We start from the raw sequence: 26,765 nt of genomic DNA, 5'->3' as shown, positions 1-26,765 counted from the left end.
TGTTATCAGAGCTACGATCTCCTTTTGGGTTCAATCTTTAACTTTAAACAAATTGACATACACCAATAAAACGAATATATCATATCAGTTCTTTAAAATAACTTATATTAACAGAAGTTACCATTGTTAAATCAAAGGTCGTAAATATCTGAATATAAAATCATGTAGGTTTATTTTGACAACTTCTTTTACAATAATACCTATTACCAGGCGGTGTAAACAGATGTTTCCAAGCCCTGGGCTTTCATTTGAATGTCAATCCAGTCTCGGAACAAAGCTACGTTGGTATAAGCTGCTGGGACCTCCTGGTAGCAGTCAATCCCCCATGAAACTATTCCACTCAGCTGATAGCGTTGCCCATGTGCTGATCCAATTGGACACGCAAGTGGAGCTCCTCCGTCGCCTCGGCAAGTATCGACTCCTCGTTTTCCTCCGGCGCAAATGAACGTATTATGCAAGGAAGTCCCGCTGCGGGTCCTAAGCTGATCTTGGCATTTGTAAAACTCGATTATGGGCAAAACCAAACTACTGGAGAAACATTCGGTTCCGGGCGACGGAATACCTCCTTGTTCTGGCAAGCAAATCACATTGATGTCGTCGTCCAAAGAGAAAGACTTGGCCAGGAATAATAGTGCCACGTTATTAGCGAGATTTCTTTGGTCAAATTTCGGGTGAACCATAGTCTTTAAGACGCTTATTTTATCATCCCATTTACCAGCACGAACCTTATATTTTTCCCACACACTTATATGGTGGGCCGCAGTCAAAACCACTTGCGGATGAATCAGGGATCCATAAAAAGAAGAGTGGTCGGCATTCATTATGCGAACAGTCCAGGAACTTTTAGAGTCACCCATTTTTGGAAACCCACAGCCTCGCTTTTCCTTGCGATTACCGGCGAAGTCCCATTTCTGATCCGGTTTTGAATCATCACTATTAAACGGTGCTGTACGACTTGTTGTTACTAGTCCTTCAAATATTTTGTCACGGTTGTTGTGAAACTTGTCTGTAGGCCTTTTCCGTTGCCAAGAATTATATATTTTTTCGAGGTTATCTTTTACGTGTTCCTGTTCTTCAGATGTCAACGGTGAATCCGCACCTAATCTTCCAATTGCACAAAAAACGACAAACAAACTAATAAACTGATTCATCGTTTCCTGTAAAATATAAAGTTGATACTTGCTTATAATTTTATAATATTCCCTTTTATTCATTGCAAGGTTAATTTTTACTCTACACAAACTTTGAATTAGAAAAATGCCTTCAAATATTCTTACCAATTTTAAGAAATTCTAAGAATTTAGTCCGCAATAAACTGTGTTAGATTTGAAGAATGAACGAAGACGACTGTTCAAGATTAAACTAACAGCAGCCTTTTTCAATGTTTGTGCGCTTGATAAGACCTAAAATACCCGAAAAAAGTAGCGATAAGAACATTGAAAAATAACATTTTTATGTGAGAACTGTTAAATATAAAACTGTTAAACTAAATTCCAAATAAAATTCATTCGTAATCAAAGCTGAGTCCAGCACCGCGAATGTGCAGATCGCTCCATTCTTCAAATCGCTCGGACATCTCGTTTCCCATGTGGTTCCGCCAGTCTCCGATTTTGCCATTGCGAATAAACTTTGACGACGACTCCGGCAGCACTTGCTCCAGATTAACAGCCTTGTTGGACCGCATTTTGTCGAAGGTTAGGTGGTCGCACAGTTTCTGCAGACTGGAGGCATCCAGGAGATTCTCAACACCCAGGAATCGGGCACAGCGACGCACCACACTCGGTAGATCCTTGATCATATCCTCGTACTTGACGAACAGCACGTTCTCCTCCTGGCTCCGTTTCCAGAAGGGCAGCACGTGCTTCCAGTAGGAGCCCATCGGAGTGTGCCCCTCCAGGAAGAGGTCCACGAACTGATCAAAGTCCCCATTGATTCCGTGCAGCAACTTGAGGTAGTGATAGTAGGAAACGCACAGATCCTTGGGATTTCGGGCTGTGTAAACGATCTTCGGCTTCACAGTCTCGAATTGCTCGGGTAAAAGTTGCCAGGACAAGTGGGAGCGGGCGAATCGGGGGCGTGGCAGATTGCGAACCAGCTCCACGGTATTTCCAAACTTTTTTCTGCAGCGCAAAGAGAAAGTTTAATTTAAGACAAAAGCTGTAATCGTAAAATGTGTGATTACTAATAATACTAATAAAAATGACTAATAAATAATTTAAAAATAATCTTAAACAAAATTTAATTTCTTCTCCCAGAACTAAGTTTTAATCCATTACTCACGCCACCGCCTCGTGATGATCCGTGCTGAACAAGGCGGAAAGCTCAATGAGCGGCGATCGCATTCGCAAGTCCTGCTCTGCGGCCTCATAATCCAGCTTGTGACCCAGCAGCCAGACCATTTCCTGGGCCCAAGTGGATCCTGTGCGCGGATAGGACACCATCCAGACGTCGTCCTCGAAAACAGGAAGCGAGCGAATGGAATCGCCCAGTTCCACGTACTTCCTGGGGATGATCAGCTGGTCGGGAAGCACCTCCACAAAGCAATTTTGGGCCGGAAAGACGGCATTTGTGCGACGAACTACGTCTGCCTCCAGTTCCCGATAGATCAGCTGCATGGCAATAATATCTCGACTGTTGCCTCCGAAAAACCAAATCACAATGAACCCAAGGCAAAACAGCGAATGCAAGTTGAAAAGAGCCACTGAATGGAAAATGGTGAAAATGCCCCTGGCGGGTTTTCACACACACAAACTGGTTTGAATGAGAAAAGCTTTAAACCATAAAAACAAAAGTCAAGCTGCAAAACAAACCTTCGAGTAAAAACTAATTTGATATTTTATGTGTTCTGTGAAACTGATTAAAATGCAGTTTAAAGTCAATTGCTCGTTTGTTTTTTTTTTAGGCACAAATGATACCTCTTAGGCAAGTCTGACTGTAGTTGGAAAGCTTTTCTTCCACGGTTTGTTGGCTTAAGAAAGACCAAGCAATCTGCAGATAACAACTCATGATCTTTTGGATTTTTGACCCTTATGAATATATCATTTCAGTTCTTTAAAATAAGTTATATAAACAGATGTTACCACTGTAAAATTAAAGATCGTATGTAAACATCATTATTTAAGGGGAGGGTAAGGTCAAATCATGCGAAAAAAGCCATGTTTTTGAGATTTTTTTCCTGACGACATAGTTAAAATTTATTTATTCAACCAACGGTATATTAAGGTATGACATTAGAAGAATGTTTTACCAAATTTTTACAAAAAAATATTAAAAAATGTGGCAATGGTAGCAATTGTCCGGACGTGTCGCCAAAAAAAGTTGAATTGCGGTGCCCCTCATAACTCGGTGCTGGATCATCCGAAATCAAAAAATGAAAATTCATTCGTTAGATAATAGTTCGCCCCAGGTAACGCTGTAAAGTTTTTTTGAAAATTGCAATTTTTTAATTTTTTGGAAGATTTTGAAGTGAAAAACACAATTTTTTGGGAAAAAATCGGTAATTTTTTCATTGCAAAATCAAAATTATGAACAAAAAAAAAAAAAAAACTCGACAGCGTTACCTCGTAAAATATGTACAGAAATAGTATTTAAAATTTCAAAAGGATCGGTGCAGTAGTTTTGAAGTTATTAGGGGCACCGACTTTGAAAATAGCGTGTTCGGCAAAATCGATTCAAAGTATTTTTATACGTGAAAATACGCCCAAATACGGTTGTTTAAAACGCTGTAACTCCGTTAGTTTGACTTTAATTGACTCAAAATTTTTACACAATGTTCTCGACATATTAATCATTCAGAAAAAAAAAAAAAAAAAAATATTAAAAAAAAATTTTTAAAACCTTACCCTCCCCTTAACTGTACTGTAGGACAGTTGTTACTAATCCTTTAAATATATTTAAATATATATATTATTATATATTAGATATATATATTGTCTTTTATGTGTTCCTTTTCTTCAGATGTAAACGGTGAATCCGCACCTAATATTCCAATTGCACAAAAAACGAACAACAAACTAATAATCCGATTCATCGTTACCTGTAAATAAAAAGTTGATACTTGCAAGTAATTTTATTCTATTTTATTGGTTTAGGGAAATATAAATATGAAATATAACAAAATTCCCAATAAAATTCACTCGTAATCAAAGCTGAGTCCAGAACCACGAAAGTGCAGCTCGATCCATTCATCAAATCGCTCCGACATCTCGTTTCCCATGTGGTTCCGCCAATCTCCGATTTTGCCATTGCGAATAAACTTTGAGTACGGCTTCGGCAGATTAATAGCCATGTTGGACCGCATTTTGTCGAAGGTAAGGTGGTCGCAAAGTTTCTGCAGACTGGAGGCATCCAGGAGATTCTCAACACCCAGGAATCGGGCACAGAGTCCCACCACACTCGGCAGATCCTTAACCATATCCTCGTACTTGATGAACAGCACGTTCTCCTCCTGGCTCCGTTTCCAGAAGGGCAGCACGTGCTTCCAGTAGGGACCAATTGGAGCGTACCCATCCAGGAAGAGGTCCACAAACTGATCAAAGTCCCCAATGAATCCTTGCCGCATCTTGAGGTAGTGATAGTAAGAAACGCACTGATCCTTGGGATTTCGGGCTGTGTAAACGATCTTCGGCTTCACAGTCTCGAATTGCTCCGGTAAAAGTTGCCAGGACAAGTGGGAGCGGGCGAATCGGGGGCGTGGCAGATTGCGAACCAGCTCCACGGTATTTCCAAACTTTTGGCTGCCGCGCAAAGAGAAAATTGAATTTTTCCCAGATATATGTTTCAATGATTCCATTACTCACGCCATCGCCTTATGATGATCCATACTGAACAAGGCGGAAAATTCAATGAATGGCGATCGCATTCGCACGTCCTGCTCTGCGGCCTTATAATCCAGCTTGTGACCCAGCAGCCAGACCATTTCCTGGGCCCAAGAGGATCCTGTGCGCGGATAGGACACCATCCAGACGTCGTCCTCGAAAACAGGCAGCGAGCGAATGGACTCGCCCAGTTCCACGTATTTCCTGGGGATGATAAACTGGTCGGGAAGCACCTCCACCCAAAAATTTTGGGCCAGAAAGACGGCATTTGTGCGACGAACTACGTCTGCCTCCAGATCACGATAGATCAGCTGCATGGCAATAATATCCCGACTGTTGCGTGCGAAAAACCAAATCAGAATGACCCAAAGGCAAAACAGCGTTGATAGAGAAAAGCTTTAAACCATAAAAACAAAGATCAAGCTCCGAAACAAACCTTCAAGTAACCTTCTGTGAAAACTGATTAAAATCTATTGCACGTTTGTTTTTTTTGTCACAAATGATAGGCAAGTCTGACTGTAGTTGGAAAGCTTTTCTTCCACGGTTCGTTGACTTAATAAAGATCAAGCAATCTGCAGATAACAACTAATGATCTTTTGGATTTATGACCCATATGAGTTCCAGTTTGTAAGGTACGGTTTTTCCATAACCGATTTTTTAGTGTTTATTTGTTTATGAAACGTAGTGCCCCAATGTTTATACAATAAAAGCTTTCACTATCTATGATCACTAAATAGGTTAGTTTAAATTTAAATGTATTTCAATCCGTAATACTATATACACACGAAATCTTTATCTCAATTACAGCTAAATCGTCTTAATGAGCCTTTAACTTCCCCTTCTCCTTCTCCTCCGGATCCCGAACTCGATCCGCACCTGGATTGGGGCAACTACAACTCGTTGTGGATGTATTCGGTGGTCACCTTGGCCTCGCCCTCGTGGAAACCATTGCAGTCGACTGGGTATTTGGCCTGTTGTCGGCGGGCATTCGCAGAAATAGCGGTTAGAAAGCGTTGGAAAAAAATGAATACAGAGAAGAAAATATTTTGTAATTAGATCGAAGTTGTTTTAGAATTGATTAAAAACAACCTATTTCCATTAAGTAACTAAGATGAAGTACCGATTAGAAAATGACGTTGGTAAGCCCCTTAAGGCAATTTCAAATCGCTTGAGTTTTCTGCCTAAAACAAGTGTATTTTTTGTAGCTCTTAAATCGAAATCTTTTTCTTTAAGTGCACCTGTGTGGCCGCTACTCACCTCGCAATTGTATGGCGCATTGATCACACCGAATAGCGTCCAGAACGGCGTACCGGTTTCCGTGCTAATGAAGATCGCGGCACCCATGCTGCCGATCTTGACGATTTTCGGACTGACTCCGGCAATTAAACCGGAGGCCGATGTCTGACGATTCTGGTGGTGCTGCTGGTGCTGCTTCGGCTGGTGGTGCTGCTGGTACTGGTCGTGCTGCCTCTGCTTCTCCTGCTGCTCCAGAGCGGCTGCATTCAGCTGGCAGAGCACGTAGCGATCGCACTGCGGCGACTTCGAGATGTATCTGTAGGCGCGGTGGACTTTCAGCACCGGTTCAATAACCTGCTCGCCAATGGGTCCAATGTCGCGGAAAAGGGGAGAAAACATTGGTGTAATTAGTCTAATTTGCTCACAGCTTAGCATTTAAGATTTGGGAGATACTAAGGTTAAGTCATGATAACAAAAGCATTGTTTAATAGCATAGATAGTACACAGTTGGTAATAGCAATACAAAATATAAATAGAATGGAAGATAGGTATTGGAATTTAATAAATTTCTTTAAACAATGTTCTTCTCACTCATGTTTACTCGTTAGCTTCATAAAGTTCTAACATCATTACAAATGGGAGATCAGTTTAGTAAATTAAACCTGCTGATTCCTAGAACTGCTCTTTTAATTAGTCGTATTCCATTTCACCTTAGCTATTTCCTATCGGCAGATAAAGAGCTGCAATTACCGGGCGGGTAACCCAGTTCCCAGTTCCCAGATCGGAGATCGGAGAATCTGCTTACCTCCAGGTTGAGCGTGTCCGTTAGCTTGTCGCTGATCTCGGTGGCGTTGAACTGCAGCAGTCCGCGTGCCTGGCCCAGTTTCAGTAGCTCCTTGGCGTAGCCCACCGCCGGCTTGACGTACTGCCGCGAATCGATCTTCACGTTCAGATGGTGCTTGGCCACATGGTCCAGCAGGTTGGAGATGGTCTCGCCGGGTCGCGACGGATCGAAGTGGGTCTGCTTGGGGTAACCTTGAGACTTCAGCAGCCCGTTAAACATGATCTGAGCCGTCTGGAAGTACCTGTGTGTGTGTGTATATATATGTGTGAGTGGTGTAGAAGAAAAGTGGTCAAAAGGCGGACAATTGATGAGTTTCGATGACGCAGCAGCGAGTCGAGTGAAAGGGTCGCTAGAAAGTGGAAGTTGTTCACTGGTGTTGTTGCCATTGTTGTTGCCGTCCAATGATGGAGCAACGAAAAATAGACAAAATAGAAGACCAAGAGGTCTGAGAAGGCTGACCCACTTTGGAGCCATGCAAAAATGTCTGATTCCGAGTTGTGCACTTCGAGAAATTAATATAAAGTACTCAAGCTGAAGAATATGAGAACGGACTTGGTAGTTTTTATTCAATAAATTGCTTAAAATCAAGTTAGTACCTTTCAACTTTTATCTCCTTTTTCTAAAGGTTTATGTATTATGTTTGTATTATTTAATGGCGAAATTGTATTTATATTCGGATAAAAGCAATTAATTATTCGGACCAGTGTACCAAGCCTTCTCAAGCCATTTTCCCCCGGCCGAAGTGGCAACCGGTTTTGGCCCGCTTTGTTTATTTGTTTGTTTTAACGATGCCGTTGACTTCTGTACATATCTTCTGCATATCAACTATAACTGTATCAGAGCCTGGACTTGGCACTTGGCACTTGGAACTTGCGACTTCAGAATGGAGTGTTGACCAGTTGGATTAGCAGGCACGTTCTAAAAGCACCAGCGCCGAAAAAAGTGGGTCAAAGGTAGCCGCATCGAACATGCTCGATGGCAAACGGGTTGTCGCTAACGGGAAATGCTTTGGTTAGCACTGGTAAGCTGGAGTGGAGAGCAGCTGTTTGGGAATCGGAGTGGCCATCGAATTGGGAGTTGGACCTGCTCCAAGAATCGCGCCCAGGTGCTAACTGCATTAGGACCGTTGCAGAGCAGAACGTGATCCGGTGATCCGCAATTAACACGCTTTGCGGCTCTGAGCCACGTAAGCCGGCCAAGAACTTAAGAGCTCACCTGAGATAAACATCGGGATTGGCCAGGTAGCTGGCCCAGTCGGCCAGGTAGAGTGTCGCCGACTTGATCCACCTCCGGCGGAAGGATTGGTTGTTCAGCGACTCAAACAGCTTGTCGTAGTCCAGCTTGCCATCGCTGCCCTTGAAGCCCTGGAATTCGAGATTAGATTATTATTAGTAAATGTAATTAGGTAAGGATTTCAATAAAACTAGAATGAAATAGAAAAAGATATCTTAAAATAAGATTAGAACCTGAAGGATTTATAACGGAATCAAATAAATTGGTAGGGTTTTAATAATCTTTAATTTCTAAAAGGCGGGAGAATTGTAATACTACCAAATAGTAAGTTAGTATTATTCTGAGCATGGGTAAACTACATATCCGAAAATCTTTTTAATTCATTTTTTCACTTTAATTTTCAATTTAACTTCTGTTAAGTAATTTTAAGTATATTTTTATCTTGTAAAAAAAACCTTTATGAAAACCCAAAAAAATAAGATCAACATAATTCCTAAAAGAGACTTCCTAAATCTACATCAATGTTATTTAGAGATCCACCTTCATGATCTTGTTGACTCCGGACTTCTCGTAGAGGGCATCGGCCAGTTCGGAGTTGGAGAAGTGGTCCCACAGCACGTGGATGTGCTCCAGGAAGGGGGGCAGCACCCAGGCGTGGCTCTTGTGCTTCTCCTGGGTGCTCTGGCCCTCGGGACCGGCGAAGGAGCTGACCGCCTGCATCACCAGGGGCAGGAGGTTCATCAGCCCATTGTCGCCTTCGGGTTCCTCGCCAGCCGACCGTTTCTGGTGGTGATGGGAGCTTTTATCGCTGCCCTGGTTGTTCATGAAGGCCGAAGCCACTTGGAGGATGGTATCAAGACCGATTCCCGACTCGGAACCACCGCCACTGCTGCGCTTTTGATTGGGGGTGCTCTCCTCATCGTCGCCCTGGGTGAACATCTCCAGGACATTGCCGATGATGGAGGGATCGAAGCCACCGCCCTGACCGCCGTTCTTGGACAGGAGACTGCCCAGGCCCGAGAGGATCTGCATTGCTCCGCCGCCGCCACCTGCTCCTCCGGCCTTTCCGTTGGCCTGCATGAAGGTGCCCAGGAGCGAGGCCACGCCCGCCAGCCCAGCGCCTCCGCCGCCGCCACCACCTCCACCGTTGTTGCCACCGTTCTGGTTGGACAGCGCCTCCTGGAAGAACATGGAGGCCATGTCCAGCAGCGGATTGGATTCATCCTCCTCGGCCAACGAGGGACTCAGAGGATGGAGGCACAGCAAGCAGGCCAGGAGCAGAGCTCGTCGCACGTACATTATCTATTCTTGCTCAGGAACTTTCACAATCACACACTTGAGATACTTTTGGGCCAATTAAGCGACGCAGCCACAAAACGCGGACGACGCTCCACTGAGCACACGGTATGGTTATTGGTATGGTTATGTGTATATATCTACAAAGATATACTACTAAGATCGGAGATCGGATCGGAGAGCAACCAGCTCGGCCGAAAACTTTCTTTCTTCTGCGACTCTGCGCCAGTTTGTAACACTTCTTAAGCCACCGATTCTTCCGGGGGCCTTCGAACATGTTGCCGTTGCCACCTGGCTCTCTCTCTCTCTCTCTCAATCCTTCCGATCTCCATTTCTCTCACCTGCTTCTGCTTCTGCGAAGACTCTCCGGTGGAATTCTTTACGCCTGCGCTTTGTACACGTCAGGTTTGCCGTCTCCAGAAATAAACGAGACAGAAAGAGACAGCGGAGAAAGAGTAGAACCGCTTAAACGAGGCAGAAAGAGACAGCGGGGAAAGAGTAGAACCGCTTGGCTTTCCACAGAAAAAAAAAACAATTCAGTACTTGATGTTCAGAGCTCCGAATGGTTTACATATGTAGTACTACCAATTTTAATTTAAATATATATGTATATCTGATTTTAAAATCGTTTATACTAAGATAACAAGATTCGGAGAGGAAAGTATTTTGCTTTGAAGCACTTGAATCATTTAGAGACTTTGGAACCTTGGCATAACGAATTCAGCCAAGTTAACATCAAGTTCTTGGTCTTTTTTTCTGTGTTCTGGCCTGGCACTTTGTTTATGTTTCCTACCTACCCACCTACTTTCTTTTTACACACGACCGTCCGCTTTGAAAGTTCTCTTCTCGGAATGGAAATGCTGGTTGGTGGACATTGGAAGCCAGATTCGGAGCCAACGTTTTCGTTAATGCCGCCTGTTTGGTCATTTTATGTAAATACGAGTATCAACAAGCCATTTGCAGCGCTTTTACTGGGTATGCCAAGAATGTTAAAGCTGTTGTCCACTTTACAAACTTGAACAACAGAAAAGATCTTGGAAATTGTAAATATTAATTTATTTAAAACATTGTCAAATTTATGAAAACATTTGTTTATTTTTGTGTTTGTCTTTGTTTTCAAGTAAACGTACAATATTGTTTTCAATGATTTTGTATAAATTTAAAACTCCCATTTCTATTAACAAATTTTGTTCACTCTAAAATTGATTCAATTTATAATCCAACGCCTACTCTAATGAGTTTTCACTTTTATTGTTTAACAAAGGGTATCCTTAATGTCCTGTTTAAAGTTTTCCAATAATTCCAACTTCTAAAGCGAACCAATTGAATGCTTGGCACACGGCACATTTGTCATTTAAACTGTTTTGTGGGTTCGCGTTCTTGTCGTCATGGCCCATTTCGAATTTATTCAAGAAATGGATTGCAGTGTGCCAGATACATAAATTTATAATCAGTTAAATCGGTCCGGCATGCGAAGCTAAAGAGGTGTATAGTTTTTTCTTGTTCTCTACTTTCTTTACCTTTAATCCCGACCAGCTGACCTTTCCCTACATATCAGCTATTAGCATAATAAAAACTCAATATGGAATTTATAGTTAAATTATGGAATCCCATCTGAATACGAATTTTAACAGTCCATTCACTTTTTACTGCTTTTAAACATGAGAAAAATGTTACTTGGGCATTTAAAAACTCGCGGTTCTTTTGAATGGCTGGGTTTAACATAGTTATCTGTCTTATCGATAGTTTTAAGATTTTAAAAAGATATTGGTTTCTTATATGCATTAATGTAATAATAATAAACTTTTTATGATTACTAGATAACATTTTCGCTGTAAATTTTTTTTAAGTTGCTTACAATCGTGACCAAATTTTGATCAGTGTATCTTCCGATAACACCGATTACCCATTGCGTGGTCACCTCTAACGCACCAGCTGTTAAGCTGCGCAGAAAAGACGAACACTTCGTTTTCTTGTTATTGTTGAAGAAATTAATAAAATAAACTATAACTGCGGGCACTGGGAAGTGCATTTGCAAACAGGATGGGCAATCAACTGGTGGGCATTGCCCCTTCGCAAATCTACGCTGTGGAGCATTACTTTTCCGGCCAGTTTGGATCCGAAATCACCTTCAGTTCCAAGTGAGAGAAAAGGAAGATTTTCATAGGAAAATAATTGACACCCACGAATTTTTCACAGCATGGGCAGTACTCGCTTCTTTAAAGTGGCCAAGGCGAAAACGGATGAGGGTCAGATAGTGGTCAAGGTGTTTGTAAAACATGATCCCACTTTGCCTCTGGAGGATCACAAGGAGCGACTGGAGGGCATAAAGAAAACCCTGTCGCTGGCAAATGCAGTCAACTGTTTACCCTTTCAACGGGTTGAGGTTTGTTTGCTAGGCTCTGTTTGAATGAAATTGATTTTGATTAACTATATGTATTTCAAGTTATGTATCCTATTTTACAACAAAATCTATTGCTTTTTATAGACTAATTTGGCTTATCTTTATATAAAATGAGTCATGCATGTCAGTCAAATATTAATAATCCTCTATTTCCAGCTCATTGACAAAGCAGCCTACATAATGCGGGAGTATGTAAAACACAGTCTCTACGATCGCGTTTCAACACGCCCCTTTCTCACAGTGCTAGAGAAAAAGTGGATAACGTTCCAGATCCTTTGCGCCCTGAATCAGTGCCACAAACAAAAGATCTGCCACGGAGACATCAAGCTGGAGAACATTCTGATCACCTCCTGGAACTGGATCTTGCTCTCTGACTTCGCCTCCTTCAAGCCCACGTATTTGCCGGAGGACAATCCAGCGGACTATACGTATTTCTTTGATACAAGTAGAAGGCGAACCTGCTACATAGCTCCGGAAAGATTCGTTAAAACCCTGGCCTCGGATGACGACGGTGGAAATGGCAATATGTCGGTAATCCATACCGATTCCATCATTCGCCTGGCGCCCAGCTATGCTGGAAATACATTGCTGCCAGCCATGGACATCTTTTCAGCGGGCTGTGCCTTGCTGGAACTCTGGACGGAGGGCACTGCGCCCTTTGAACTCTCCCAGCTGCTGGCTTACAGGCGAGGAGAGCGAGATCTGGTGGAGAAGCATCTAGCCGGCATTGAAAACGAAAGGCTGCGCCATTTGCTGGCTTCCATGATCGATATCCACTCGATGAACCGAAAGAGCGCCGAGGACTACTTGGATCAGGAGCGCGGCCAGCTGTTTCCCGAATACTTCTACTCCTTCCTGCAGTCTTACCTTCAGATGTTCAGCTCAACGCCCATTATGTCGCCGGACGACAAGATCCAGTGTTTACATAAAGACATTGGCCATTGCATTAAGGTGCTGACACAGGCGCAAGACTTGACTCCCGAGGAGGAGGTTAAAGATGGCGAGCAAGAGAAAAAGGATCCCACGCTCTGTGCGCGATTGCCACCGGAGCACGATGGTCTGATTCTAATTATCACCGTGGTCACTTCCTGCATTCGAGGTCTCAAGCAGTCGAACACCAAGATTGCAGCCTTGGAGCTTCTGCAGAAACTGTCGAAGTACACAACATCGGAGACCATCTTGGATCGCATATTGCCCTATATTGTGAGTAATTATATCAGTGATTAGCATTTCACATCCTAAGATATTTATTCCTCACTTTAATTACAGCTCCATCTGGCCCAGAAATCTCCAGCCAAGGTGCAAGTTCAGGCCATTGAAACGTTGACTGCCTGTCTGGGCATGGTGAAGGACATTCCGCGCAGCGATGCCAACGTATTTCCTGAGTACATCCTGCCCTCCATCACGGACTTGGCCAGCGAAACGAGTGCCGTAATCGTACGCGTGGCCTTTGCCCGAAATATTGCTGCTTTGGCCAAGAGCGCTGTCTACTTTCTGGAGGAGACCCAAAGAAATGCTCCGAACGAGATGCCCACCCCACGCTATGAAGCAGAGTTGAATGCACTCCATGACATTGTGAGACAGGCGGTACTCAGTCTGCTGACGGATTCGCAACCGGTGGTCAAGCAAACGCTGATGGAGTCGGGCATCTGCGATCTGTGCGCCTTCTTCGGCAAGGAAAAGGCCAACGACGTGATACTCTCGCACATCATGACCTTCCTGAACGACGAGGACAAGAACTTGAGGGGAGCCTTCTATGACAACATCGCTGGAGTGGCTGGCTATGTGGGCTGGCAGGCGTCGGATATATTGGTGCCTCTCCTGCAACAAGGATTCACGGATCGCGAGGAGTTCGTCATCGCAAAGGCCATTCGTGCTGTGACCATTCTGATTGAATTGGGTCACATCAAGAAGCCAGCTGTGACGGAAATTGTCCAGGAGACGGCCTGCTATTTGTGCCATCCCAATCTGTGGGTTCGGCACGAAATCTGTGGCATGATAGCCACGACTGCCCGCAATCTCAGCGCCATCGATGTGCAATGCAAGATAATGCCGGCGATTGGTGCTTTCCTCAAGGCGCCACTCATCCAGGTGGAGAAGCCACACATCCTTTTGGACTGCGTTCATCCGCCGGTGCCTCGGCAGATCTTCGACAGCGTGCTGCGCTTCCAGGACATTCATCACTTCCTCAAGGCGCTGGAGGATCGATCGAGGGTGCGTAGTCAGACTAGACAAGGCTCTCTGCCGCAGTACGAGGAAATGGGACAGACCCTCAGGAATGTGAGTAATTGTGCTTAAAGTTTTGTATAGATTCAACATTTAATAACATTCATTTGCAGCTTTTCAGGCGTCTTAGCTCTGAGGGACTGACCGATCTCATTGAAACGCAGCTGCTGGCCATGAATCCATTCCTCATTTCCATGAAGCACAAGTCTCTTCAGGATCTGGACGACACCGCCTCTGGCAATGGACGCATCGTGGTCAGTCGCAAGCAAGTCGGTTGCCATGAATATCCGCTGGCGGACAAGGCCACCAAAATGCCCCTGGAGAACCGTGAGTTTTAACTCTATTTTTTGGGTTTCATGTTCATTGGATTGTGTATTTAAGTGTTTGCAGTATTGTTTAAAACCCATTTGCTTTTGTTTTTGTTTGCATCCGAATATTTGAGTAACCGCTTGTATACCTTTTTAGATATTTTTAGTTCTGGATTGTGGGAATTTATGCGATGATATCATTCCAAATTAAGAAAGGATTATTATGCTTTTGGCTTTAAATTGATCTTGTAAATAACAATAGTTAATAAATTAGTTTAAAATATCATTTTATTAAAGTTTCATCCAACCCGTATTAAAATGTTATTCGATGCCATTTCTTGCAGGATCTAGCGAGGGTCCACCATTGGTGTCGCCTGCATCGGATGCAGCTATCACGCCAATGGGTACTGGCGGATTATCCGGAAGTCCTGCCTCCGGAGCTGTGGTCCTCGGAGTGCCAACGGCCACCGTGAGCGCGGCCACTTCGCTGGGTGAATACACCATGCCGGAGAGAAACTGCTGGCTGGAGCGCTCCTCCGAGTGCCGCAAGGATCTCGAATCGCTGACGGCCAAGATCAAGAGTCGGTACAATGTGCTGGCCATCTCGCAACGCTGTAGTTACGACAAGCTGGTGACCCCCTATCCGCCTGGCTGGCGAATGAATGGAACTCTGGTGGCCCATCTGCACGAGCATTCGGAATCGGTGATCAAACTGGCGCCCCTGCGTCCCCACGGTTCGCTCTTCGCCAGCGGCAGTATAGATGGAACCGTGCGGCTGTGGGACTGCAGCAAGTTGAACGGCAACCAGGGGGTGAATAAATCCAGGCAGGTTTACTCGGCCAACACGCCCATTTACGCTCTGGCCGCCTGTGATAGCGGACAATCGCTGGCCGTTGGCGGCAAGGATGGCAGCATGCTGATGATGCGGATTGATCGGAACTCCGCCAAGATGACGCTCCAGCAGGCACTGGATCAGAAGTAAGCTTGATGAATTCTATTTTAAACCATCTAAGTATTAATTTAACGCTTTTTGGAATAGTGATCATAAAGATGGGCCTGTGGTGGACATGCATGCCTACGATCAAGCCACCCAAAGCGTCATAGTTTACGCTACGCTCTATGGAGGAATTGTTGCCTGGGACACACGGATGCAGCACAGCGCCTGGCGATTGCAGAACGAACTGCGGCACGGAGTGATCACCACGATCTGTGCGGATCCCACGGGATCTTGGCTGGCCACCGGAACCAGCGGAGGTAAACACATCTGCTGGGACCTGCGGTTCCGTTTGCCCATCGCCGAAATCAAGCATCCCGCCGATTCGTGGATAAGGAAGGTGGCCTGCCATCCCACGGAGCCTTCGTATCTGATCTCCGCCTCGCAGTCGAACAACGAGGTGTCCGTGTGGAACATCGAAACGGGTCAGCGCCAGGCTGTTTTGTGGGCCAGTCCGGTGGCGGCCTTATCGAGCGCCAGTCCTAGCGATCCGGCCACCACGTGTGGCATCCTCAGTGGCGTGGTCGATGGTTCGCCCTTTATTCTCACTGGCAGCTCGGACCAGCGCATCCGGTACTGGGACATCAGCAACCCGAAGAACTCATCCCTCAAAGTTCCTGCTGCCAACGATAATCTGGCAGATGTGGCCTTCAACTACAGGTATATTTTACCTACTTAAAAATATTTAACAATATATACCGTTTCTAATCATTTTTGCAGTGCCCGTTTAATCGATGGCAGCCAGGTGATCGAGGAGCAAATCATTTCCATGGCCAGCACGGGTGACTCCCAGCAGCTGCGCTCCTCCACGGAGGAGAATCCGCGCTCCGGACCGGACATGCCCACTGCGAGTCACCACGACGCCATCACCGATCTGCTGATGTGCAAGGACAAGGGTCAGATCTACATAGCATCGGCATCGCGCGACGGTGTCATCAAGCTGTGGAAGTAGTCGCCCGCTTTATAGTATTTAATTATTCAACTGTGATTAGCCTAATAAATTGCAATATGTGTAACCTCTTGATTAACTGTTGCTTTTAAACATTTGGCAATCGTTTAATACTTCTTAAGAAGTTGAGCATACCTCTATAGCATTTCTTATTTTCAAAATTTTAACAACCAGCTATAAATTCTAAAAAACAGTATCCCTGAAACCCAAGTTCTATAAACAATCTCCCTCAAACCCTTTTCTCTGTTTTTGAGAAATATTTATTCAGCATAGTAAGCTAGGTGCCCAGTGTAGTAACTCCACATTTGGACAAGCTCACTTGATAGCTTCTTTTCCCCTTCGAACAAGTCCGAATTTCCCAAAGCTGATTTCAATTTTTTGTTCTGGTTATATTTGGTTTTTTCAATGTTAATATTTCAAAATAATTAGAAAAAAATTTGTAAAAGCCAGGATTTTAAACACAATTTAAACCTGTTTTTATATTATATCTGGTTTTTGAACATTTTATTATCGGTTTGTTTAAGGATTCCAAGCTTATGGTAAGAATATGTATAGTTTTAAATATACTTTACTGCCTGAAATAAAAATTCAAGAATTCATTTTAAAATCTGCGATCGGTTACTTGCCGATAGCACACTGGTTCGGGCCGCGGCTAGCTTTCACCTGAGCTCCATACCTAGGTTTCGATTCAGTACGGTCAGCCATCGATAGTGCCATCGATTGTTACCACCTAAACTGTACTAGTAGCGTGCGCCTATTTTACAATTAAAAGTTGGCCAAGCAAGTAAGCGTTTTTCAGCTCTTAAAAAATTCGGGTTTTTCTGCAAATTTTTCATAATAATTTTTCGTATTTTTGCGTATTTTAAACGGTTAGTAAATTTGCTTTTCTTCATATATTTTTTCCAGCTCGATTTTCGGCAAACAAAAAGCGAAGAAGAAGAGGAGACAAGCGAAAATAAGTGAGAGCGAATTGTGTGTTTGTGTGCGTGCTAAAGAGAGAGAGAGCGCATTTTTAGCAAGCGTCGGTGTTGGTGTTTGTGTGTGTTAGTAAAGGGACGCCGCTAAGAAAAAGGCGCAGAAAACGGAAACGAAACAGGGATTTTCTTTATTCGCTTGCTAAGTTAATCGCGTCCCGTAATGGAGGAAGTAGCGGTAAAGAAGCGTGGCCGACCGCCAAAGTCTGCCAATAGCGGTGGCTCGCCAGCGGCTGCAGTGGCTTCGGCCGGCGCCAAAAAGCGCGGTCGTCCCGCCAAGAACAAGGGCGCTAATACGTCAGTTGGCGGAGGAAGCGGTCAGCGGGGTCGTCCGCCGAAGGCGTCGAAAGTCGAAAACAACGACGACGAGGATGAGGAGGAAGAGGAGAATTCCGAGGAGGAGCTGAACAACACCGTTTCCCCCTCGCCACCAAAGGGCAGGGGACGCCCGCGGAGCAGCGGCGGCGGCGGCGGGGAAGTGGTCAAGACGCCAGGATCCGCCAAAAAACGCAAGGCCGGCAGGCCCAAGAAGCACCAACCCAGCGGCAGTGAGGATGAAGGCAAGTCAAAAACGTTTTAGCTTTTCCTCTACAGAGTACAAAAACTTTAATTTATTAATTTGATATTTTTGCTCAACTATAAACTAAAGTTTTTCTAAAACTTAATTGACTACATGTGCCGGTGATATTCGATCTTACAAACAAAAAGCTTGCTTGAAGAATTAATAGCCATTACTTCCTACTATGACCTAATTTTCCTAAGGCCCCTCAGATTTTTATCTTCTGTATGTCTTTGTATGCAATATCTAGAAACTCGGCGGATATCCGATATTCAGTCATTTGAGTATTGCTCCTTTTGTTTGTTTTTACACATTATCCCAACGCTACCTGGGGAGTTGCACATGTTTCAGGTAGAGTACAGTTATAAACCTCGTCAATTTTATGGTTTGAAACCTTTTTCGGGAATAGAAACCGTTGTTAGAAAACAAATTAACTGTGTTTACTCCGAAGTGAAGGAAAAAATTACTATTTTGTTGATTAACCGTTCCCAAAGATAGTCGGAAAAATAGTCCTGAAATTCCCTTGTCATAGAACTTGTTTTATAACTTAACTGCGCCTTGAGGTATGCAATACAAATTTGAAAGTTGTCTTATTTGAATGTACTTTCTCTTACCACTGGCCACATTTTTTAACTTGTTCCTTACCTCACCCTCTTATCATCCTTACAGATGAGCAGAGCGACGACGATGACGGCAGCAGCGATGAGGATCGTCGCCCTGTCGGCCGACCTGCGACCGGAGCAGTCAATCTGAACATATCGCGCTCTGGTCGCGGCCTGGGAAGACCGAAGAAGCGATCCTCGGGCGAGTGGAACGGCGATGCGGAGCCGGCGGTGCCCAAGAAGCGCGGTCGTCCGCCACAGAACAAGGCGGCCCGCGCCGCCTATGTGCCCACCGGTCGTCCTCGCGGTCGCCCAAAGGCCAATGCCGCTCCCGTTGAGAAGCAGGTGGCCGAGGACAACGGCGACGATCTGGACGACGAGGGCTCCGCGGACGAGGTGCACAATGCGCCGGAGAAGACGGCAGTGACGCCAAAGAAGCGAGGTCGTCCTTCACTCGGCGGCAGCAAGACGCCCATGGAGGGAACCCCTAAGCCCCGTGGCCGCCCGCCGAAGGTCGTCAACAAAGATGATGCAGATGACGCCGATTCCACCGACCAGGCCGAGAACAACTCAAAGAAGGAGTCGAACGATGAGGAGCGTCGTGCTGACGGATCACCCCCACCCAAAGGAGATGACCTCAAATGGAACTCCGATGGCGACAACGATGCCAACGAGGAGTACGTCTCGGATGTCTATAACGATTCCGAATCGGTAGCAGCCTAAAAATCTATTAACATTTCCACCACACAACATCCCCCACACAAAATCAACAAAAATTAACATTGAAAAAATAAGGGAAAAACATTATCTGCAAATAAGAACTAATGAAACCTTGAGCACACACAAGACCATACAAACAAAACAAAAAACAACAAAAAAGAAAAAAAGTAAAAACCCTGGAGAGGACCTACTGGACTTTCGCGAACCTTTCCCCTCCCCAAATTAACAAACTTTAACTAAATACATTTTCCGAATTATTGCTAGGAAAACGGAATACAGTTCACTGAACTCCAGTATATTGACGTTTAAGCTCGGAATTATTGTTTTATTTGATGGTAACTTTCAAATAAATAACGTATATGTATTAGAGTAGCTCTGCAGGTCTTTCTTTGGGAAAGGTTCCAAAGAAGCCACATCATTTTTGCGGAATAAGATTGTATTTCATTGTAATAAGTTTAATTTGAGTTGATTGCAGCTAATTCAATCGTTTCCAAATTTAAATAAACATTAGACCTTAATGGTTGATTTTTAATTGGTGTAGTTGGATTTGGATGTCCTTTGCTTAAACTTGAAATCTGAAATGGGAAAACGATCATTCATTTTTCATATCCAGAAATATGAAAAAAAAAACCAAACGTATTGGGAAATAGAAATCTAGCATTTTTAAAATTAGTTTATTTTAACGGAGTTTTAGAGTCCAAAAGCGGGTGGTATAATTTTGGTATTTTCTTTATCAAGCACGCATTTTTAAGAACGTTTGCCGAGTAGTATATTTAAACGTTTGCGCTGCGGTAACACTAAATGTTCGCGCGTAAGAAGAAGCAGACCTAGAACGGCGTGCTTGTAACATGTAAATTTTTCAAATAAGCTAAGGTGTGTGTGCCCAGCAACAATAAAACATGAAAAGTGTATTAGAAGGAGTACTTATTAGTGAAAAATATAAAAGAGCTCTAAAGTTTCCAATCGGCCGAAAGGAAGAATCCAATTTGCGACTGCAAAAAAATCAAAAATTGACATAAAAAAGCCGCAAACAAAAACAAAACAAACACCCTGGTGTGTGTATGTATGCGCGAGTGTTCGGCTGTGTGCGTGCGAGTGAATGTTTGTGTGCGTCTGGCGTCTAATCAAATTTGGCATGCCCATGCCCCTAAAATCGATTGATAAATAATATATAAACAATTTGGCTGGCGCAGCGTAACTCATTTGCTAGGGTGAATAAAAGAAAGGGGTGATAAAAGGAGAAGAAAATGTGTAATCAATTTATATAAATATTTTGCGCGCATGTTAATAAAAGTAAAATAAATTGTCGGTCTTTTGCGCTCACACCCCCGCTCTCTTTCACTCTCTTTCTCTTGGAGCATGCCCACTCGCTCTCTCTGTTGATTTCGCACGTTTGCCAACACTACTCTCATTTTGGGGTTCTTGTTCTCTCCACTCTCTCGCTCTTTGTTGTAGTTGGATTTGGCCAGAGTCTTTGCATTTCGCTTTTATTATCGTTCTGCGGCGGCGACGTTGAAGAAATTCCTGGCCGATTTCTTCTTCATCATCCTGTGTAAATAATTGTAATTTAAATAATCTAAATTTCGTATTTAACGAAAGCACACACACCATCAACGAAAATGCAGATGCGAAGGCTTTTTTAAGTGCATGTGTAAGTGCTATGAAAAAAAACGAATCAGCCAAAAACCGTAAAGTACTCCTGTTTCGTTTTACATTGTCATCATCGGGTTTCCTTCTCCACTACGGCGGCATGTGTGTGTGTGTATTTCCAGACCGCTTTTTGTATATATGCAAACATGTATAAATAGTTTGCGAATTTATTCGGTATTTTGCCCGAAAAAGGTAAAAATCAATTAAGTGTTTGCCTGAATAATTGATATGAGTCTCCTTTTTTTGTTGGTGAAATATTTTTCCTATTGTGCGTGTGTGCAAGAGTGTGTTTCATTATTTCCTTATTCCATCGTGTTCTTCCTTTTGAGCGGCGGCCATTTGGCTGCTCTGCTTCTTCCTCCCCTTTCTTCCCCTCTGTAGCCTTAGTCGTGTGTGTGTGTGTGCGTGCTCTCTCTCTCACGGGACGCCTTGCATTTGTATATATGTACTTTTCCCAATAAGAACACTTAACTACTAAAATATTTAATAATTCAATGAGTTTAATTATTAATTTAGTTATTAGGCGCGCCTTCTTTGTTTGGCAGGTATCTCTTTTATGGTTTATCTTTATGTTTGTTTTTATATTCCCGAGTGTTCGTGAGGGTGTGCGTGTTTCCAGGGCCCAGCATTCGCTCGCTCTTTCTATCCCTTTTCGCATGCTGCACTTGTCTCTCCGCGAAGAGAGTGGCGTTTTGGGGGGCGAAAAAGGAGAGATGGAGATTCTCGTAAACAACCCAAAAAAAAAACCGACCCACTCGCATTCTTCTCGCTGAAAACGTAACCTCAAATGTGTCGGCCGCCTTTCGCCTTCGTCTTCGTTTCGTTTTCTTCGCCATTCGTTCTGTCGCATTCGCTCATCGTCTGCCGGCATCGTTGTTGTTGTTCTTGCTCCTCTGTGTGTATGTTAATTTTATGTGTTTTCCATTTTCAACCGCCCCTCTGTCTCTTCACGCCCCAACAAACCCCCTTTTTTTTGCTTTTCTTCAGCCGCTGTCTTTGCGCTTTTTGTTTCCCTTCGCGGGGAGCGCTAGTATTCTGTCCAGAAGCTTGTCTAGCACCAGATATATTTTCGAGATCGTTAAACCGAGCAATTTCCACTTGCAGTTCGGTTTAAGGATCTATAATTCCCTTTTTTGTAAACATTTATTTGTTACACTTCTAAAATGTTGTTTAAACACCAGAGCAATAAATAAATATTTGTTACGGTTTGCTTATCACAAAATGAGTCAACTGGACCTAGAATTTATTCGCCTTTGACGATACATTTTTAAAACTGCAACATTAAACCCATTCTTATCGTGTTTGTTTCAAATTTAAAGCTCTAAATAAAGAGGAATGCAAAGATTAATTTTGTTTAAGGACTACATATACAGTATACCTTTTTGCAAGTCATTGATCATTTTTCTTATTTTTTTTATTATTTGTTTTTCAAGAATAAAAAAGGTCGTCAGGGTGTTTCAAAAATCGGTCTTGAATACTGTATTCATTTTCCGTATTTTTCGCGCATGATTCAGCTTTGCGTTGTTCTTCTATGGATAATCTTCTTCTTCGTTTGTTCTTGGAGCTCCTGTTCCTCAAACGACACCGCCCCCTTTCCCCACCCCTTTGCCAATGGCTTTGTTATTGTTTTCGTAATGAGGAAATCATGGCTAGTATTTGTCTTACTCGTCTTTCAGTTTTAGAAGAATTTGTTTTGCTTTTATTCGCCCCTTGTGCGCTTTATTTTGTTGATTATTATTATGCGCCCCGTCTGCTGTCTGCGTTATCGGATTCTTTTCTTTACCATGACCAGCTCAAAGTTTTTAATCGGACAAAAGTATAGTGGTTCGTGCCTTTAAAAAAACAACAACAACAACGAATTCGCTTATCTTAAACAACGCGTTGAGATTGGTAGTAAGCTAAAAAGTTGCTAGAATTTAAGTTCCTAAATTGTATATTTATCGTTTGACAGATCAGAAATGCAGTCTAATTATAATGGTCAAACCTCCCTTATTTCAAAAAAACCAACACTGGTTAATAACAATTTTCATTTATATTTCTCTTTCCAGTTTGTGTATATTTTCATCATTAAAACGTCGTGTAAATTAAAATTCATCCTAATTATAATTAATAAACTACATTAATAAACGGAAATTCCACAATTCTAAAAAATAAATCTGTAAAAATTCAAGTTTTAACCAATTCTCATACGTAATTAAATAAATAAAGTTCAGTTTTGTTAAGTCCCAAAAACAACAGCTGTGCAACTGTGTAAAATATTATTCATAATTTTTGTGTAAATTTATGTAAAAAAAAAACAAAACCACGACAACCAAACCAAACCGAGAAAATTAATTTTTTTTAGCAAAGTGTGTATGAAAAATCTCAGCAAAGCCTGTAAATTAAATGTTAAATATAATAAGCAAAAAGTGTGGTTTCTTTTACAACAAAAAACAAGTGTAAATCCGAAGAGAAAATTTGAAAAAAAAAATTACAAGCAACTTTTGTGAATAGCTCGAATCGAAACGAGTTTAAAAACGCGTGTGGTCTTTTGTGATTTGAAAGAAAAAATCCGATTAAAGTTGGCAATACGCGCAAAATTGTCAGCTGCGATAGCTAGGAAAAGCCTCCAAAATTGAGCTCCTAAGCGCGCCCACAATCGCCATATCGACGCCCTCGCCGCAGCAGCAGCAACAACAGCAGCAGCAACAACAACATCAGCAGCAGCAGCACCAGCAGCAGCAGCAGCAACTTTACCAGCAACATCAACAGCAGCAGCAGCAACATTACGGTCCACCACCGCCCTATTTTCAACAGCTACACCAGCAACAGCAACAGCAGCAACACCAGCAGCAGCAGCAGCAACACCAGCAACACATGAAGTTTTTGGGTGGAAACGATGATCGCAATGGCCGCGGAGGCGTCGGCGTTGGCACGGATGCCATTGTGGTAGGATCTCGCGGCGGGGTTTCCCAGGATGCCGCCGATGCAGCTGGTGCCGCCGCAGCCGCCGCCGTCGGCTATGTCTTCCAGCAACGCCCGTCGCCGGGCGGAGTGGGTGGCGGTGTGCCCGGAGTGGGTGCCGTCGGCTCGACCTTGCACGAGGCCGCTGCCGCCGAATATGCCGCCCACTTTGCCCAAAAGCAACAGCAGACGCGATGGGCGTGCGGCGACGACGGCCATGGCATTGATGTAAGTACCACAAATTGTTTCTGAACTATAGATTTTTCTGCCCATATTCCATATTTCTTTTTAAGAACCGAAAAGTTTTTATTCTGACCAATTAGAAACTTTAATTGGCAAGAGTAAAAGCTAGAACGATTTAAGAGCTCAACTAGATTTCATCTGAATTTCAAAACCAACAAGAAGGCTAAATCTTTTTAAAAGTATGGCTCTTTGATGCAATTAGCATCGATTGCACTCTGCGCAATTAGCAGCATCCTTGCTACCATTAATTTGCTTTTCGGATTTTGGTAATTTTAAGCTGTGCTGCTTCTTGATTACTTTTTGCGGCATTTCCATTTGCGGAGGGTGCGCTTTTCTCCTGCCTCATTTGACCTCCGCAGATTGTGTAAGCTGCAAAGGTCGGTGTCTGCCAAAAATGGTTGCATAAACAGATTATCGCAACTTGGCATTGAGAAGGCAGCCAATAAAAATACAAAAATAGGATAGTTAAGGTTAAGGAAGGATGTCATATATATAAAAAAATAAAATAATAATAAATAAAATAAAAGTTGGTTTAATTAGGCTAACCGTACGTTTGTTTCTGTTATTCAATTGCAGAACCCGGACAAATGGAAGTACAATCCGCCAATGAACCCAGCCAACGCAGCTCCGGGCGGACCGCCTGGAAATGGCAGCAATGGTGGACCGGGCGCCATCGGAACCATTGGCATGGGCAGCGGACTGGGCGGAATGGGAGGCGGCGGCGGAGGCGGTGGAGCTGGAGGCGGGAATATCGGTGGCTCCGGCACCAACGGTGGTCTGCATCATCCTTCGATGGCCGCTGCTGCAGCCAATATGGCCGCCATGCAGCAGGCAGCGGCGGTGGCCAAGCACAATCACATGATGTCGCAGGCCGCGGCCGCCGTTGCGGCACAGCAGCAACACCAGCAACATCCTCAGCAGCAGCAACAGCAGCAGCAGCAGGCTCAGAACCAGGGACATCCGCATCATCTGATGGGCGGTGGCAACGGAATGGGCAATGGCAACGGACTGGGCATCCAACATCCCGGCCAGCAGCAGCAGCAGCAGCAACAACAGCAGCAGCAGCAGCACCCCGGGCAGTACAACTCGAATATGCTGAACCATGCCGCTGCCCTGGGGCACATGTCATCGTACGCCCAGTCCGGCGGCAGTATGTACGATCACCACGGCGGAGCCATGCACCCGGGAATGAACGGGGGAATGCCCAAGCCACCGCCAATGGGTCCGCCCGGAGCCGGAGGACCGCAGGACTATGTCTACATGGGCGGCCAGACAACGGTGCCCATGGGCGCTGCCATGATGCCGCCACAGAGTCAATACATGAACAGCTCCGCTGTTGCAGCTGCCAACCGGAATGCAGCGGTGAGTAATAGGTTAATTTTCTTGGCTCGCGATAATAAATTGCATAACTGTAGGCAGGGGTTAGATACTTAATTAGAATTTTCTTGCCCTGGCTTCGTCAACTGGTTTCATTTCAAACTGGAAATTTGACAAAAGTGGTATTTAAGATTTTGCGGGGCCAAAAAAATTTAAGGATGGAAAGGTATTTCTTTCCCGATGAAATCGAATGATTTGTGAAAGATTTGTAAGAGTTTTATTTATTTAATACCTCTAATGAATCATCTAATTATGTTTTCCTTCAGCTTATCCTTGGTAATAGCTGTCACTCCCCCATTTATCTTTTATTTGGCGTTTATTTGAAGGACACAAACTTTATAGTTGCCTATTAAACAGCCAAGACCAACTCAACAAAACAGTCGAAAAGGAGTCCTTAGAAAAAGTTATGGCTAAGTGGCCATAATAGAGCTCTCATAAGTTTTAATCGAAAGTTTATTCTCAAATAAAAAGAAAGTAGGCGAAACTTGAACCATTCAATTTCATTTGATGATATTTTCTTGTTGAGTGAGTTAATCAATAATTTTGCTTTCCCTTCTGGTTTTATTGGTACTTGTTCTACAGTGACGAACAGTTTATTTTTCTTTTCCAAGTTTATTTTCTTATTGGTTCTAGACTCTCAAAATTTGTGTAAAGGGCGCAACTTTATCTTGTTTTATTTTTAGTTTTATTTATTCAATAATTGTGGAAGTTTGTTGAAATCGAATATGACAGTTTTAATGGGCTTAAATTACGAGTCCAAAGTGTTATACATATTTTCTGTTCCTCTGTTCTTGGATCTATAAAATTGACTGAAAATTATTATTCTGTTAATTTAATAATTCTTAGGCTTGTTATGCTCTTCATTCTTTTTCTGCTTTCTGGCTTTATTCGTATCTTTGCTGCTAATGGAGACAAATGTGAATGTAAAGGGGAAGAGTAGAAAGAGGGGCGGGTCCGAGATACATAGATCCCATTCCGGTTGCAATTTTTCAACCTTATAAAGCCAGAACATTGCACATGCCGCACAAACACACTCGATTCCATACTCACACACCTGTCTACTCACCTGTCGGAAAATCTTATGACTTGAGAACTCGACTGCCACTGCCACTGGTATTTTAGCTAGAAACTACTACTACCTGTAATTTATAAACGAAAGAATTTAATACTGGGAACTAATGAGTGGTGATGCTGTCAAGTGAAGAAGTTCTCGTTATGTCACAATTGTTTAAAGGAAATGCAATTTTAATTAAGGAATTTCACTCGTCTGCTTATGTTCGTGCCGTCCTTTTTCGACCTCTGTTCCAGGTGATTCCCCTTGTCACCTGCCACTGCAATTTCCTTTTCACTTCCTTCGCACACAATGTGGGGCTTGCATGTGCAAGTGTTG

The 26,765-nt window shown here is 43.5% G+C and overlaps 7 protein-coding genes across 11 annotated transcripts in view; 3 read left to right on the top strand and 4 right to left on the bottom strand.

Annotated features, from left to right (window-relative positions):
• Window positions 1–17: 17 nt before the first annotated feature.
• LOC108099674 (phenoloxidase-activating factor 2-like) lies at window positions 18–1,214 on the bottom strand. The gene has a single exon (XM_017203313.2). The coding sequence runs from the start codon at window positions 1,212–1,214 to the stop codon at window positions 204–206; it is 1,011 nt and encodes a 336-aa protein (XP_017058802.1). The 3' UTR covers window positions 18–203.
• A 290-nt stretch (window positions 1,215–1,504) lies between these two features.
• Window positions 1,505–2,643, bottom strand: LOC108099676 (luciferin sulfotransferase-like). Its single transcript, XM_017203314.2, has 2 exons — window positions 2,281–2,643; window positions 1,505–2,120 (listed from the first exon to the last, which is right to left on the bottom strand). Exons 1-2 carry the CDS (start codon window positions 2,613–2,615, stop codon window positions 1,505–1,507), a joined length of 951 nt encoding a protein of 316 aa, XP_017058803.1. The 5' UTR covers window positions 2,616–2,643.
• A 1,421-nt stretch (window positions 2,644–4,064) lies between these two features.
• On the bottom strand, window positions 4,065–5,327 carry LOC108099535 (luciferin sulfotransferase-like). Its single transcript, XM_017203107.2, has 2 exons — window positions 4,800–5,327; window positions 4,065–4,736 (listed from the first exon to the last, which is right to left on the bottom strand). Exons 1-2 carry the CDS (start codon window positions 5,132–5,134, stop codon window positions 4,133–4,135), a joined length of 939 nt encoding a protein of 312 aa, XP_017058596.1. The 5' UTR covers window positions 5,135–5,327; the 3' UTR covers window positions 4,065–4,132.
• Window positions 5,328–5,555: 228 nt separating this feature from the next.
• On the bottom strand, window positions 5,556–9,525 carry LOC108099534. Its single transcript, XM_017203106.2, has 5 exons — window positions 8,671–9,525; window positions 8,113–8,261; window positions 6,859–7,138; window positions 6,075–6,407; window positions 5,556–5,788 (listed from the first exon to the last, which is right to left on the bottom strand). Exons 1-5 carry the CDS (start codon window positions 9,427–9,429, stop codon window positions 5,708–5,710), a joined length of 1,602 nt encoding a protein of 533 aa, XP_017058595.1. The 5' UTR covers window positions 9,430–9,525; the 3' UTR covers window positions 5,556–5,707.
• A 1,827-nt stretch (window positions 9,526–11,352) lies between these two features.
• On the top strand, window positions 11,353–16,382 carry LOC108099554 (phosphoinositide 3-kinase regulatory subunit 4). Its single transcript, XM_017203137.1, has 8 exons — window positions 11,353–11,567; window positions 11,626–11,812; window positions 11,987–13,033; window positions 13,100–14,110; window positions 14,170–14,383; window positions 14,709–15,342; window positions 15,404–16,018; window positions 16,079–16,382. The coding sequence occupies exons 1-8, from the start codon at window positions 11,470–11,472 to the stop codon at window positions 16,308–16,310; spliced, it is 4,038 nt and encodes a 1,345-aa protein (XP_017058626.1). The 5' UTR covers window positions 11,353–11,469; the 3' UTR covers window positions 16,311–16,382.
• A 446-nt stretch (window positions 16,383–16,828) lies between these two features.
• Window positions 16,829–19,680, top strand: LOC108099600 (chromosomal protein D1). Of its 2 annotated transcripts, none has more exons than XM_017203217.2 (3): window positions 16,829–16,846; window positions 17,214–17,841; window positions 18,510–19,680. In XM_017203217.2, exons 2-3 carry the CDS (start codon window positions 17,445–17,447, stop codon window positions 19,163–19,165), a joined length of 1,053 nt encoding a protein of 350 aa, XP_017058706.1. In that variant the 5' UTR covers window positions 16,829–16,846; window positions 17,214–17,444; the 3' UTR covers window positions 19,166–19,680. The 2 variants fall into 2 exon arrangements, with proteins under 2 accessions (XP_017058706.1, XP_017058705.1); XM_017203216.2 differs by lacking the exon at window positions 16,829–16,846 and adding an exon at window positions 16,990–17,091.
• A 253-nt stretch (window positions 19,681–19,933) lies between these two features.
• LOC108099274 (maternal protein pumilio) overlaps window positions 19,934–26,765 on the top strand; it is a 172,258-nt gene continuing 165,426 nt past the window's right edge. The window contains exons 1-3 of one of the 4 annotated variants that reach the window (XM_017202654.2): window positions 19,934–20,035; window positions 22,861–23,983; window positions 24,575–25,360. In XM_017202654.2, coding sequence (XP_017058143.1) covers window positions 23,669–23,983; window positions 24,575–25,360 — 1,101 coding nt within the window. In that variant the 5' untranslated portion in view covers window positions 19,934–20,035; window positions 22,861–23,668. Of the gene's footprint in view, window positions 20,036–20,622; window positions 20,814–22,860; window positions 23,984–24,574; window positions 25,361–26,765 lie in introns of those variants that run through there. The other 3 variants (XM_017202656.2, XM_017202655.2, XM_017202657.2) reach the window with 3 other exon arrangements.

Source organism: Drosophila ficusphila, unplaced genomic scaffold (assembly GCF_018152265.1).
Source record: "Drosophila ficusphila isolate 14025-0441.05 unplaced genomic scaffold, ASM1815226v1 contig_791, whole genome shotgun sequence".
In the NCBI taxonomy this organism is placed as follows: domain Eukaryota; kingdom Metazoa; phylum Arthropoda; class Insecta; order Diptera; family Drosophilidae; genus Drosophila; species Drosophila ficusphila.
Note: the sequence above shows the minus strand (reverse complement) of the source record. Positions and strands in the feature narration are given on the sequence as shown.